This window comes from Tympanuchus pallidicinctus, unplaced genomic scaffold (assembly GCF_026119805.1).
Source record: "Tympanuchus pallidicinctus isolate F22 unplaced genomic scaffold, pur_lepc_1.0 scaffold8, whole genome shotgun sequence".
In the NCBI taxonomy this organism is placed as follows: domain Eukaryota; kingdom Metazoa; phylum Chordata; class Aves; order Galliformes; family Phasianidae; genus Tympanuchus; species Tympanuchus pallidicinctus.
Genome location: NW_026294802.1, coordinates 16,249,329 through 16,264,007, shown reverse-complemented (window position 1 = coordinate 16,264,007; position 14,679 = coordinate 16,249,329). Strand labels below are relative to the sequence as shown.

Here is a 14,679-nt window from a genome sequence, read left to right as displayed (position 1 = left end):
AAAAACTTCATAGACTGAGAGCTCCCTTCCATGAAACCAAAATTTTCTGTGTTATGAGAATAATTCATTTTTTCTGCAGCACTGAGATTTTCTGCCTGCAACTTTGTTCCCAGACCCTGAGAGATTCTTTTCAGCATACCAACATACAAGTCAGCACGGAGTTCCAAACTTCCAGACTGTAGCTTGGCCAATCAAGCCAGCTTTCATAGAGCAAAATCTCAACTTTACCAAACAGAGGCTGGGGAGCAAATTTTGTTTGAGAAAAAATGTTTTGCACTCTTTCAGCTCTGTGGAACCATTGAGTTTTTGGTTCTCAGTACTAAGCAAAGGTAGCACAATGTCGGTAAACATTTTTTTTTTTTCCTTTGGCAAAGCTAGACTGTCTTTTGGTAGTCATCTGTAACATTTTTGTTCTCTTTTCATTCCATCAGCATCCTGGTCCCAGATCTGAGCGCCCGGCGCTGCACCACCTTTATCTTCTCCATCCTGTTTTCCCTACAGTCCTTTTGGACCTCACCAATGCAACAGACAAAGTCATTGCTTCAGCAGGTGAGTTCAAATGGTGGAGAGACTACCTAGCCTAAAAAAAATGGAGGAATGAAGACGTAGCTGTAAAAAACAAAGTGGTATACTTGTGGTATACCACATGTACTAATAGGTAGTATTTGAGATCCACCACTCACACAGACCAGCAATGGGAAATCAGATTGCTCTTCCACCTGAAGAAAGGTCCTATCCAACCCCTACTTTACAAATGAAAGGCCCACCAAGATTCTTGAACGTTTAAACATGGAAAAGTCTGAGTTTGAATTCATGCATGTTTAATACCAGATACATTCCCTTGCTTTCCGTGGAGCACATCACCTCAGATACACTTCTGCCTTTGCTGGCTGTCCTCTCCTGCCCTTTGAGATAGCAGATGTACTGCTCTTTCCTCTTTCTTTTTGAAAGGGAGAATCCAAAATGTTTCACTGCATGTTTCCAAGGGAAAGTGAATCTAGATTTAACATTTACAAGATCTCACAGTCCCTGTTGGATTTCCTTTCTTTTTGTAAAGCAGTTCAACCGACATCCAACTTGTTGAGCATGGCAAGATGCAGGATAAAAGGTCAGTGCATATAGCACTGAATCCAGTAGGTCAGGAAGCAGGGAGAAGCTGCTGTGTAGTGATACATCTAATCAGATTTGTATCAAAAAACAGCTCAATCAAGAACAAATAGAATATTGTTCTTAGAGAGATTTATTAGAAGCTGGGATTTCTGAAGTCTGTACAGATCATTCCATGCTAACCGGAGTAAACTGATTTGCTCCTACTTTAACAATTTACCCTTCTGTAGAGGTAATAATTTATGCCAGCAGGAGTGGAAAGGAATGTTCTATTCAAGTGAACTACATTAATTAAATATGTACATTTTGTATGTCAAACACAAAAAAAGGCACCTTGGAACCAAAAATTGACATTGTTGATCTACTTTTCAGTGTATTTCTATGGAAAGATTTTTATTTAAAATTGTTTTCCCCAATGAACTAAGGCTCATGCTATTGAAAAATCAAATTGAATACATCCTCAGTCCAGTGACTGTTTGGAATGAGTGAAGACTGTAAGATTTCTTTTGGGTGAAGCATAGTTATTATTCCTCACCAATATTTTCTCTCTCTTTTCTGATGAATCAGTCGGAATTAATGATCTCCAAAAGGATGCATTTCACATCACTGTGACAACAACTGCAACCTCTGAAAAACAGCCAGGATTTCTCTCAGTCAGCAAGTTGGGCTTGAAATGGGCCATGATGACACAGGGTCGAATGGTGTGGCTAAAGGACACCACCACTCCCAAAATCAGCCGTGGAGAAGTGAGGCGATTTCTTGCTCGGCTGAAATTTGTTGACTTTCCTCACAAGGTGAGATTGTGCAGGAATCTGTGATCAGTGCAGATTGTTCAGGATATATGATTGCTTCCATACTGACACAGTTAGGTGCTTTCTATGAGGTGGGATTCAAATTGACTGCAAGATGACAGGCTGTCTCTTTAGGTGGAGACTGGACACAGTGTAAGGCCCAGCTATACTTTAGCAGTTTGACAAGAAGGAGGATCTTAGAAAGAATCAGGGGTGACAATCATAAAGGACTGAGGGACTCACAGATAGAACTGAGAGGTAGGGCAGTGGTCACTTGTTCTAACATGGCCAAACAGGGGTCCCCCATGCACCCTCTACCTAATGGTGCCTAGTGTTGCTGATCAGTAAATTAACACTTTTCTGTACTGGACTGAATGATAATGGATTCTGGCTTTGTTTTTCGTTTCCCTTTCCTTTTCCAGCTCTAGCCTGAGATTTTGACAGGACCTGTGACCTGCATGGGGAATAGAGGAAGCTGCTCAGGGGACCTTCAGGAAAACTGCTGTGTAGAGGGAGTGGGAACTAAAGGCACTTCCCCTTTCTTCAGCTATCTGGGGAATATTGCTGGAAGCGGGTTTGTCCTTGGCAGATCTGTCCTGTATCAGATGAACCTTGTTCAGCATCTCCCCATCCATATGCTGTTCTTGCATGCTTCCTTCCAGGTAACATGGAAATGTGAATTTAGAGCTTGCGTGCACACGCACACACACACACGAGTTATATATATGTATCAATTTATAGAGTATATGTATATTTTTTATATGTTTAATTTATGAACAGATTTAGGACACTCCTTTTTATGTCCAAACAGTATTCCAGGCAGACAAACAAGCTCAAAGCCTATGGTGGTCTATGATAACTACAGGCAAATTATGTGGGTAAAGAACACCATCTGCTTTATTATTCATATTTTTGGAAAGTAGCCTCTGTCTGGCTTCTGCAGGGCAAGTCTTGTCTACAGCCTTTCTTATTCTCTCAGCCCTTTTCACCATCCTGTTGCCAAACTCACAAACAAACTGGCTCTCTTGCTGAATTACCTGATAGAAAGATGGCTGCAAGAACATTTTTCAGCATTTGCACTTGCGTGTTTCTTTTCCCAGATCCAAGAAGCAAAAGCTTCACATTTCATTTCTACCTCTTATTCATCCATCCTTAAGCTCTGTATAAACCTGAAGTGTCATTGTTGCACCATGTTGCAGTTCGTTGGACTGAGTTCCCCTTTGAAAAGCATTGCAGCCCCTTTGGGAGAGGCTGTCAGCAGGTCCCTAGTGGCACTGTAAAGATCGCTGGACTATAGATACACTTACAGAAAAGCTTATTCTCACACAACTGCTTCAGGGTTTAGGGGCTCAAACAAGAGGTAGAGATGGAAGCTTTTCTGTGCATGTGACCCTGTTCTGGTTTTGACCGTTGGCCTGCCAGCCCAGCAGTTCCAGGAGGAATAGGCTGCCCCCAAGGCAAATTTATTTGCTCTTGGTGCATTTAGTTCCTTGAATCATGCCTGTGAGCGTGCTGTCAGACTCCTGTGTTGTAGTTGCAGAGCATGAAGTTGCCTGCAATAAAGTAACTACATATAAACCAACAACTTTTCTGCCCTAGCAACTCCTCACAATGCAGGGCAGCAACATGTTACTTGTTTTCCCAGATCTGATCTTCGGCATTATGCAGAGCCAGGCTGAGGTGAGAATTGCAGATGTCTCTTTGGTCCTCCTGCTAACATGTGCTCTTCCTGTTTTGCTGCATTTCCCTCCGAGTAGCAAGGTGATGGCAGCATTTTGATGCTTACATCAAGGATGGACACATGGGTTTGCTCCCCTGGGCTCTTGACACCTCGTCTTGCTACATCACCCTTTCTTCTTCCTCCTTGCATCTCCATATAAAGCTTCCAGGACAGCTTTCAGTGTAGCTCTTCAGGATTAGCTGCAAGCCCCAAAGCTGGCCTTTGGACCCTTCTCTCCTAATATCAGAGCTGAGAACAGTTTGTATATGTTTAATGGTATTTTTGTGTAAATAGCTTTGTATATATTAGCACGACTCTATATATTAGCAACAACTCTAGGCCCTGGGATTTTCCTCCAGACGCGTTAGTATTTATAATATTATGTTAGTTAATACAGCTGTATAATAGGAACTGAAAGTGTGAGGACCAGTAGTATAAGAAGATTAAACAGGAGTGCACCTTTCCTCCTGTAGCCACCACCTTGCTGGGAAAGGTGAGGCATTTATTACCTGAAGTAGTTATTCTCCTGAGGTTCTTCCTGGGAGAACTAATATTTGAGTGCAGTGACATTAGCTCCTCCATAATGTGAATTCATTCCACCCGCACACACACGCCCCCAGTGTGAATAAAGAGTCTGTCTGTATATTGTTGAGAAAATGTATTTGAACTGTGAACTGCAGTGGAGCAAATAAATACTGTGTACAGCATCAGTGTGTGTCATGTGAACCACCATTTCACCTTTGAGGGATGACGAGTTTGCTTGATTTGGGGATTGTTGGTGGTATTTTTACACTAAGGGAAAAGGGACAAATGAAGAGAAACAAAAAAGCAGGAGTTCAGCCTAGGATTCTTAAAGGATGTGGAGGAGCACAATTATAAGAGTCAGACCGGAAAGTATCTCAGAATGGGAGCTGGAGGGGGCAAAGCAAGGAGGGTGCATATAGGAGCCTTTACAGACAAGAGAGAGGGGAGGAGATATTTGAAAGCAACCTCCCATTTCTACTCCAGCAGCACTTTTAATCTGTGGGTGGGACAGGAGACTGGGCCTACAAATGAAGAATAAATACGGTCTTCAGGGAGGACTACAGCAACTCAGTATGAGCACCTATGCCCTTAGCGCTGAACTAAAGAGATTGCTGGAATGGCAATAATATGACTCCACCCAAAGAGGCCCAGCAATGCAATTTGCCAGCTGGGTTGGGCTGAGTCTGTCTTTTCCTTAGTGCAGTGCTGTTGGGATTAGGGTACCTGCCTCAGTTCTGTCTAACAGTGCTTGGATACAGATGGCACCAATGATGTTTACCCCCAGTTTCATCGTTCCCAGCTGAAGACACCCTTCAGGTTGTGATCAGAGAGGACCTGCCTTGCCTCCTCTTGGCACTGCTGTTGCCTTGTTCCAGTGCCTGATTTTCTTATTCTCACTCCCTGAACATTAGAGAAAGGAAGAGCTCCCCAAGAACTTGCTAGCAGTAGTGTTAATGTTTGGTTCAGAGCTTTTTGCATCCCAAACCCAAATGTTCAGCTCCTGTGCATTCATCCCTAACACTGATCTTCTCCAATTGTCTGTCCCAAGACCTCATCCAGGTCCAGCTCTGGTTCCCGCTGCAGCACTTTCTTCTGCAGCTCAGTGTAGAAATCAACTCCCTCGGACACTGAATGGAGAGGCTTGTCTCGAGACTCATAGTAGCTGCTTATTTGCTGCTGTAAGAAGTACTGGTGGTGCTGAGGCTGATCCTTGAAGCTCATATCATAGCCCTTGATGTGGTTGCGCTTGAACTCCAGCACTGTCTTGGTGTAGGTGTTGAGAGTGGTGACAGCAGAAGCCATGCAACAGGTGAAGGAGGTCCAGGCCATGCTGCAGGAGAAAAACAAGAACAACACATGCCATGAAAAGCCAGGCAAAGAATTGAACTGTATGCACCGTGGTGCACTGGTTTGGCAGGTAGAAGCTGCTGAACATGAACACAAGCTACAGAAAGACGAGAGATGTCAGACTAATAAATAACTTCACCAAAATGTTTTTCAAGTCATCTATTTTGTATCAGCTGGGGTTAGCTTCTGCAGCCTTTGGAGAAAGAAATCCTGAGCCACATGTCTAGTCTTGATGCTACAGTTACAGACCTTTTGGACTTTGCTCAGTGAAGATGTCAAACCAACATGCAATTTTATTTAAACTGCAGAAAAGCAAGGCGTTTTGAGAGCAACATCACAGGTGTGGCAGTGGCCTCTGCACACAGGGAAGAACTGAGACTAAATAGGGCAAATAAGCATAGAGGCAAGTCTGATTAGTCAGCAGGTGAGAAGGCACTTGTTTAGGTGTGTCTCCATTGCTTTACCAGTTCTTGGTACCTACTCACTTAAGTAACTTGGCAACTATTTGTTAAAGCAGGGGATCAGGAGATTGAACACTAGGAGAACCATGTCTTTGGAAACACAAAGGGTCAAGAAGGGAGGAGGGTTTGGACAAGGTGTAGCATGTCTGAAGACCCACAGCCCAGGGAAGTGAGGGTAGCTGCAAAGCTCACATACTAGAAAGCCCAGCCGTAGTCCCATGTGTGCGGCCTCCAGTCCTCTGGTCCCAGATTAACTGTGGCTTGGAAGACTTGGCTGTACATCATGTGTGCCACCATCCCAAGGAGACCTGGTAAAGAAGACAAAAAAAAAAACCACCGAGGAAGATATAGCAGGAGCCAGAGCTGCATGCTTCAGCCTTGTGTGGGAGAGGAGGCTTTCCTATTGCTGTGCAAGGCCAGCAGCTGCTCTACCACCTCTCCAGGGTTGCTTCTATACCACGGTCTCCTTGCAATTCCCATTAACTGTGTTTCTTTTTAGGGGCTTTTTACTGCTCCTTTCACTCTGAATCTCATCAACAGAGGTGAGTGAATGAGAAAGGCTGTCAGTGTATTTTTATTTCTGCCCACATGTGCCTGTCTTGCTGCCAGGTTCCACAGTAACACACTTACCTGACAGCACTGAGGAGACAGCAGCAAAGGCATTGAGCTTCAGTCCGCAGACAGGATTGCCAGTGTGCAGCATTTCCACCATCAGGAGGATGAAGCTGATGAGCAAGAGGCTGATGTACAGCATCTCTGACCCCAGTGACAGCCACAGGATTCCTGCCAGGAATCAGAAACCCCTCACATCAGTACCAAATGGCTTCTTCAAGGGAGAATACTCCTTCTTCCCAACCTAATCCTGAAAGGAAGTCTGTTGGAGAGAAGAGAGGTGGGGAAAATAACCAGCCCCCAGCCTATCAGCAAGGATGCTGAGAGGCACAGAGTGTCATGAAAGATGGCTTGGCTGATCTTGCAAAAGCTGAGAGGACCTAAAACAGCTGCCTTATATAAGCCAGTGATATTCATAAGCAGCAAGGTAAAGCCATGGGGGATATCTTGCTTGAGCAGTTACATTCACCACTCACTCTGCTGCTTGCATGGAGAGCGGGCACATTCATGCAGGGTTTATCAGTGGGACTTGAGTCATACCACAGCTCTCAGCCCAGCTCATTGTGTGGCAGGGATAGAGGAGAATGAGAAAAGACATTCGGTAATGCTGGGCTCTGGAAGAGCACACGATTCACTAAAGAAGAAATATTAATCTGACAAATGAAGCAGCACTGGGAGCACTACTGTTAGCGATTGCTAATGGCCCTTGAGGAGTCATTCCACTGGGGAAAAGGAATGCGAAGGAAACCTTCATTACTGTGGCACTTAACTCAGCTCCTCTCTTCTCCTCAAACATCATTATTCCCATTGAGTCACCCAGCTCTTTAGCAGGAATTAATGAGTTGCATTCCCTGCACAGAGGAGCTGGTTTGCTTGCTGCAGCAAGATCACGGACTGATTCTTTAGAGGTCAGACTGCCAAGAGTGTCCTGGAGGCCACAGGCACCAGCAGTGCTCAGAAGCCTCTGGACTGCTTTTCCTGTGAAAGCAGACTGGTCTCACTGCACATGCTGGTGGCTGCTCTGGAGGCCTACATCATCTTACAGTGGTACTGTGTGCAGGAAGGGGTGAAAGCAGGTGATGGAGCTGTAGCAGGTGATGATACTGTGAGTGCCATGCTCATACTGATACTCCATTAATCTGTAAGACCTCAGCGTCTTACAGAACAGAGGCTTTCTTTCAGATTTGGGTTGAAATTAACTAAGAAGCTGTAGGAGGAGTGTGAGGAGGGATAGACATATTTACAAAGATGTATTCTGGTTGCATGAGTCTATTTTCTCAGGCTTGGGAAAGACATTGGAACCAATAGAACCAGAAGCCCTGACTGGGAATGGAGCACAAGAAGGTGAGGAAGCAAAAAAAGGAATTACTGCTTCCTGTGAAAGGAGCATATTGTGGTAAATGTAAGAGCAATTCCTTTTGCGGGGAAGTCATTCGCTTATGACAAAATGGAGATCCATGTGATTTCAAAATGGTCTTGTAACATCAGCATCATTTGATTTGTGTAAATGCTCTTTCCAAAAAGAATAAACGTGAGAAGTTAATGTGCACAGTGCAACGCTGGCACTGAACCCTGCATCTATAAGCCACGGGACAGAGAAGCAAGACAGAGAAAGAAGGTGTGCTCCACTAAAACACTCATTTCCCTTCTGGCTGCTGTAGTTGCCCAGTGTGTGTTCCAGCCCATCCAGGTTTACTGACATTATCCCCAGGATAATTTGAATCGTGTGACAGGAACAGTCAGCTCTCCAGCCCAGATTTGATATTTGATGAGGCAGGACTTCATTCAAAGTGTGCCTTTTGGATGTCCTGATTGCTTAGTACAAGGAAGTGACTGGGCTCCCAGAGGCATCCATCAGAACTCAAGACTGCAGCACTGAGTGAACATCCAGCGCAAGGGAAGGAATGCCCTTGGGTGATGTCCGTCCCCTCCCTGTTGACTACATGAGATGACAAGCTTGAACTTGATGACTTACTAAAAAAGACGAACCCCACTTCATGTGGGAGGAGGCCTGGGGTTTCTGTTGCTGACCTCACAGATGACAGGAGTTTGGGCAAACATCTGGGAGGAAATCTTTCTATTTTTAGCATCCACGAGGCCTGAGTATTTGGGGACCCACCTCACTGTCCTCACGCAGGAGAAATGTTGCAGGTCCCTTGTCCCAAGGAGGTGCACTGGATAGCTACGGTGAGATATGGGGATTTGCTCTTACCTCTCTCTGCTGGTGGAGAAAGCTCAATAAAGCTACGGCATTTCTCCTCTGAAACACAAAAAACAAGGATATCAGCTTGTAAAACAGTGTAGGATAAGGTAAAAGAATACCTCTCTCTCTCTCTTCATTGCACAGCAACAGTCATTTGAATCTATCTGCCAGATCTTCTCACTTTTGACCTCTTTCTGACCATCCTTCCATACTCTCATGGGGCATGGTAGGAGAAGGCAATCTCTGGGTAAAACTAGGGGTGGCCCTTCTAAAAAAAAAAATCAGCAATTTTTAAATGTTGTCAGTCTTTGGTGAATATATAAATCTGCTGCTACTTCTTCACCACTTTATTACCAGTTTCTGAGGTCTGTTCCTCAGGGCAATTGAAATGTAGCTTACAACAGACCACAGACCCACCTCTTCTGAGGACACATATTCCCACTCACCTCAGGCAAATCAGTTATTGATTTCCCAAGAAGAAAGCAAAAAAATTCTCTTCCCATATATTTCATGTTAGAGATATGAGATCCTCTTCTGAGACAAAGAATTGCACAGAAAGTAAGCCTTCTGTCCTCCCAGTTTAGGCATATCATTTGGGCAAATGTTGTTTGTTTTTGCTTTGGCTTTTTATAGAGGCCAGATGCAAACTATTAACAAAGGGTCCACCATTATTATCTTTAAGTCTTTCTTAGCTGTGTACTGCACCACTGCATTTGAGAGTCCTGTCCTCTATTTGGCATGGTACTTTCTACCAAGAATACAAGCCTGCAGTTTTTCATGTAAGAATCTCATTTTCTTAATTTCTATCCCCAGTTCTAATCTCTCCCAATCCCCTGTATTACTTCTATCATCTGTGGCTCTCAGGATGCTACCCAGTTTAGTGCCATCTGCAGTCTTCATTAACTTGCCGCTTGCTGCTTCACCTAGAACTTTAAAGAGGTTATTCAGTAATGGCTCATCTGAAGCTGATCCTGAGATTAGCCTGAATAATGAAATCCTTTCTCCAGCTCAATTCAATTCAAACTCCTGTTGCTGATCAACATCGTCTTCTTTTTTTCTTTTTTCTTTTTTTTTTTTAAAGTTGTTGTTCTCTCTGCGCTTGCTTCAGAGACCCTCAGCAGTGGGTAGATAGTACTCACTGTATAGGAAGCAGGGGACTGAGGCTGACTATGACTACCCCATGCTCTGGTGCAATCCAGATGTAACATGCTCTCAGCATTCCTTCAAGCATCGGGGTTATTCCAGGACTGCCTGGTGGCCAGACAATTCTTTCAGAGAAAGCTGTCAAATTACGTATTCCCACTCCCACAAGCACCATGGAAACACACTTCAGACCAAATCAGCCCCAAATAAACACATATCTTTCCACAGTATATCTGGAAAAGCTCGTAATGAAGCAATCCCCTCACTAGGACATGAGATTTTCAAGCACGTTCCTGCTTCCACCTCTCTTCTGTCTTTTGTTCACCTTTATGTATGTATGTATCTGTGCATGTATTTATTCACTTAATTAATTTTCAGAGTCTTACAGCAACAGATAAGAAAATGTGCAATGCTGTACTAGAATGGTCAGTCAGTTAGAGAAGGGGGATAGACAGGATGACCTTTAAGGGTTCCTTCCAAATCAAACAGCTCTATGATTCTATTTGTGTTGGGTAGACATGAAGAGCAGGGCAGTGGCTCAGTGGAAAGGGCCTGATGTGACTTTCATCACTGCATCTTTAGCTTACAGTCAGTTCTGATTCCTGATATATGTGCCAGGTTGTAAAGTGCATTTGTGCACTGCGAAGCATCCACCTGTACTGATGTGGCACCAATTCCTGTGGAAGGACTGCAGTAGGACTGGGCAAGAGCAAATTCAGGGCAAAAAATACATGGGATCTAATATAGGCTGCATGACCAGCCTCTGTCTCTCTGGAGTTTGCCGTGCCAGTTTACACTCAGAAATCACAAGTCAGACCTGTGACAATATCACAGAAATTAATAAAAATTAAAATGCTGTGTCTCTAATCCTCAGGTCAATTTGCCTCCTACCTTTGATTTCTCTCTGGTCATATTCTCAAGCTTTTCTCTGCATCTGTAATGCAGGACTTCTCTTTCTCTCCTTACTGCTTTTTGTTTGTTTGATAAAAGCCCAATTCCTATTCATTTCATACATCTCCTCAGTTTGGTGATTTAAGGAGAATGTCAACAAATGTAATCCTCACAGTTGTTAACTAGAAGTTGACAACACCAAATAAAATCCCCGTTTCAATTTCGCAGGGGATATGCACAGATGTGCCCTGTAGAGCATGAAGTGAACTATGTGTAGGAATGGAGCTCAGGGGAAAGGAAAGAAGGGCCACTCCAGTGCCCATCAGGATGAATGGTACAACCACAAAGTCACTGTCACCATCACCTGCACTCCACAGCTCCTGTTCCAGACAGAAGGGCATGCCAGAGACAGGCATTCTGCCTTGCTACCATCTGTAAACATCTCTGTGAAGGACAGAAGTACAAAGACAGTGCACAGGGTTGGTGCCATCAGGGAAAACGAAGAAGGCTTTTCTCTCAAGTGCTCTTGGCCTCCACCTGTCAATTCTGAACTCCTGTGGAGTGAAAGCAAGGGAAAAAGCTGTGGCCATCTGGGCAAGACGCTACCTGGCCCTTCCATGTTCTCTTCACAGGAAAGCCACATCCCTGTGTGGAAGTATCTGAAGGAAAAGCGGTCATCCCCGGTCTCCCAGCTGTAATGAACCTCCTCCTGAGCTGAAGCATTGCTAGCAGCTGCATCAGGCGTCATGGGGACACCGATGCACTTGGAGTCTTTGCTCTTCCCACACAAAGGCTTGGGCACCTTCTGGGTCCCGGTGCACCAGTAGCTGCTGAGCAAGGCAGTGGTGGAGAGGCTGAGTGCCAGCAGGTTCAGGATAACTGCCAGGAAAGCACGGCGCCACGGCAACATCTTCAGCAGCTCCATCTACAACACAGAAACACAGGGACTGTCAGACCAGCCACCTAGTGTCACAAACCCTAGCTTTTCCAGGGGGAACACATGGGGAAGGGATATGCATAGGAGAAGCAGTCTGTGCTCCTCACAACATTCCAGCAAAGAAGGACCCTTCTCCTAAAAGCCAGAGCAGTGGAGAGATAGCTTAGTTTCAACCATTTCAAAATATGCTGAGGTGTGTACTGGGGAAGAGACGGTGACCCTGCGGAACTACTGGGACTGAATGCACTGGTATGTGTGTGCGTACGCAGAAAATGAGAGAAGTGATTGTTATTTCCATTTCAAAGACAGTAGATAAGAGCTGTTAACCAACTTCCCCCAAATGCCGAGTGTTTCCACTACATGAAACATGACGAATACTTTGTTCAGCTAAACGAGAATTCTTTCTGCCACGTACCCCAAAACGCTTCTTCAAGCACCGTTAATTCCTTTACCTAGGGAGGCAGATAGGATACTGATTTCAGAGAGGGGAAAGACAGGGAAATGTTCTCAGATCACACTTAAAGCAGTGGCCTGTCCCAGGAGGACACCCAGCTACCCACCCCCAGCAGTTTGAGTTCAAACTCAGAGCAGTACTTCCCACTTGAGCAAGCACTGCTCTGCACATCATAAATTTGGTAGAATGGTTGGATAACAGTGTCTGTGTTCTCACACAAAGTGCCAAAAGGGTGGGGTTTTTGTTTTAAGAACGAATGGTGTCACAAACATTATTCTCAGTTTTAGCTCATTGCAGTAAGTAATTCTGAAAGCAGTTTGTGTACCAGGGTCCTGTGGTCTTTCTCTCTCAGAGAGAAGCTTAAGATTTTAAGGTTCCTTCAAAACCGTGCACTGACTTCTGAGTACCCATCTTATCACTCCACAGATTGATTAGATGTCATCTACCCACATATCAACTTTCATGTAATCAACGCATGCCTCTTCCCACATGGCACACCCTATGTTTGGCACAACTTCATCCAGATACTCCCACCCTTTCCTATTTATGACTCTCAAAATATATTTGACCACGAATAGATTGAGTTTGTACAGACATTGCCTGCTGCTGGCCTCTTCACACAACTTCTGTTGACTCACCCAATGCTGAAGGTGTGTGAAAGGCCCAGCATACTGTGGACAATACTATGAAAATATAGAAATAAACAATCAAGTTATTTGTGACAGTCTTACAGGAATACAGATGAAAGCAATGCAGTTAGTTAGAAGCACTTTTTCTGCTAACCAGCAAGCTCAGAAATGCGGCCAACAGAGATGCTGCTGAAACACTGCTTGGAAGGCAAGATTTGATTAGCATCTCATCACTTAGAAAGCAGTGCCTGATCCAGAACATCTTCATCAAAGGCAAAAAAAATACTCAGTTCATTAGAAATTCCTGTACTGTCTTATGTTCTGGCATCTTTTGCTTCCTTCAGAGCACTTATTTCAGCAAATGAGATGCTGCACCCCAGAGATACCATTTATCTCTATCTTAGTGGCATGGTAACTAAAGAGTTCACTGATCTGGACGCATATTGATGATCTGGAAGCATATTGGATACCACCAACCTTCAGAGTGGTTTGTCGGTTGTTCACTCATTCTTGGTTATACTTTCCTTCACCAGGTTTCAGTTTGTTCACACTTTTATTGAAAATAATCTTTCCACTCACAATGCTGACCAAAAAAAACAAAACAAAAACAAACCAAAACAACAAACAAACAAACAAAACACCACCTAACATTTTTTTTTTCTAATTTAAATCCTCAGTAGTAGGAGAAATATTCTCTCCAGTTGATTTGTTACAGCTGGTCAAAGGCCATATTATTTCAGAACCAGTGACAAGGGAAAAAAAAAAAAAAAAAAAAAAAAGAGAAATGAAATGATTCATAAGCAGGAACTCAACCAGTGATGCTAAGACTGTAGGGGATAAGAAGCAAATCTGAACAACATCTTCATGAGAACATTTTCAGAAATGTTTCCCTCCATAAAAGCCATACACTGACAGCAACTGACCACAGTACCTAGATAACCCCCCAAAGGAAAGAAATTTCAATTTACCTTACTAGCAAGTCTTGAAGTCCTGTTAATTTGGAGGAGTAATACAGAAATAGAACTCACAATTTGCCTTCGGTTTTACTTGTCTCTAAATTTCCCAAGAAACCAAACTGCTTCAATCCTCCTTTCTCCTTCGTCTCCTCCTCTCTTCCCTTGCCCACTCCCTCCCCATGATTATTAAATGCTATCCCTCCAGCCAGCAGCTGGTTTGTAGAAAATGGTCATTTTATAATCCACAATGCAATCACAGCACAGCTGTTCTGGGAGATTATATGGGAAATGCTTGGTGCTGCAGACTGGGATTAAACGCAGCATTCACAGAGTAAAAAGTTTCAGTGAAGCACAGAAGGATTCCAAGCCATCTCTGGGCAGTGGCTGTTTGGGAACTTGAATGGAATGAGATGGCAGTTCTCTGACTGGTGCTGCAGGGGATAATGACCTTAGCTCAGAAACTACCAACACTCTGGGCACCAATTAGCCCCTTCCTGTGCACATGGCCTCAGCAGGTGACAAGGACCCAAAGTTCCCATCTTTGGGATGTCTTCCTGGCCAGATTCCAATCACAGAAAGGGGAAAAATAAAACATGGGGCTAGGATAGCCTATGTGGCTGAATTTGCTCTGAGTACTGTGCATTTCAGACTCTAAATACACGTTGCTCCAGCTCTCCCCAAGGGCAATGGGAGTTGTAATGAAAAAAAGGAGTCCCTTAGCAGAACAAGTGCTGAGTGACAGACAGGCTCTGCGAAACAGCGGTGAGTCTAACAAGTGCAGTACTCAAAGGGTGGTGTCCCGCATATTGGCAGCTTTACCAAGGCATGAATTTCACCAGGAATTCCAGCTCCTAGCAGCTTCGCATCAGATGAATTTGGAAAGCTAGAAAGAAACAGAAAGAT

At 44.1% G+C, this 14,679-nt stretch overlaps 2 protein-coding genes across 19 annotated transcripts in view; one reads left to right on the top strand and one right to left on the bottom strand.

The window, feature by feature from the left end:
* FAM234B (family with sequence similarity 234 member B) overlaps positions 1–4,325 on the top strand; it is a 21,565-nt gene extending 17,240 nt beyond the window's left edge. For both annotated transcript variants that reach the window (XM_052669486.1, XM_052669487.1), the window contains exons 11-13: positions 432–549; positions 1,675–1,901; positions 2,321–4,325. In XM_052669486.1, the coding sequence (XP_052525446.1) occupies positions 432–549; positions 1,675–1,901; positions 2,321–2,326 (351 nt within the window). In that variant the 3' untranslated portion in view covers positions 2,327–4,325. The remainder of the gene's footprint in view (positions 1–431; positions 550–1,674; positions 1,902–2,320) is intronic.
* Positions 4,262–14,679, bottom strand: part of GSG1 (germ cell associated 1) — a 23,989-nt gene continuing 13,571 nt past the window's right edge. For 3 of the 17 annotated variants that reach the window (XM_052669504.1, XM_052669503.1, XM_052669496.1), the window contains exons 5-10: positions 14,596–14,659; positions 11,407–11,725; positions 8,776–8,823; positions 6,582–6,734; positions 6,148–6,259; positions 4,262–5,473 (exon numbers count right to left, since the gene is read on the bottom strand). In XM_052669504.1, coding sequence (XP_052525464.1) covers positions 5,158–5,473; positions 6,148–6,259; positions 6,582–6,734; positions 8,776–8,823; positions 11,407–11,725 — 948 coding nt within the window. In that variant the 5' untranslated portion in view covers positions 14,596–14,659 and the 3' untranslated portion in view covers positions 4,262–5,157. Of the gene's footprint in view, positions 5,474–6,147; positions 6,260–6,581; positions 6,735–8,775; positions 8,824–11,406; positions 14,678–14,679 lie in introns of those variants that run through there. The other 14 variants (XM_052669495.1, XM_052669498.1, XM_052669494.1 and 11 more) reach the window with 12 other exon arrangements.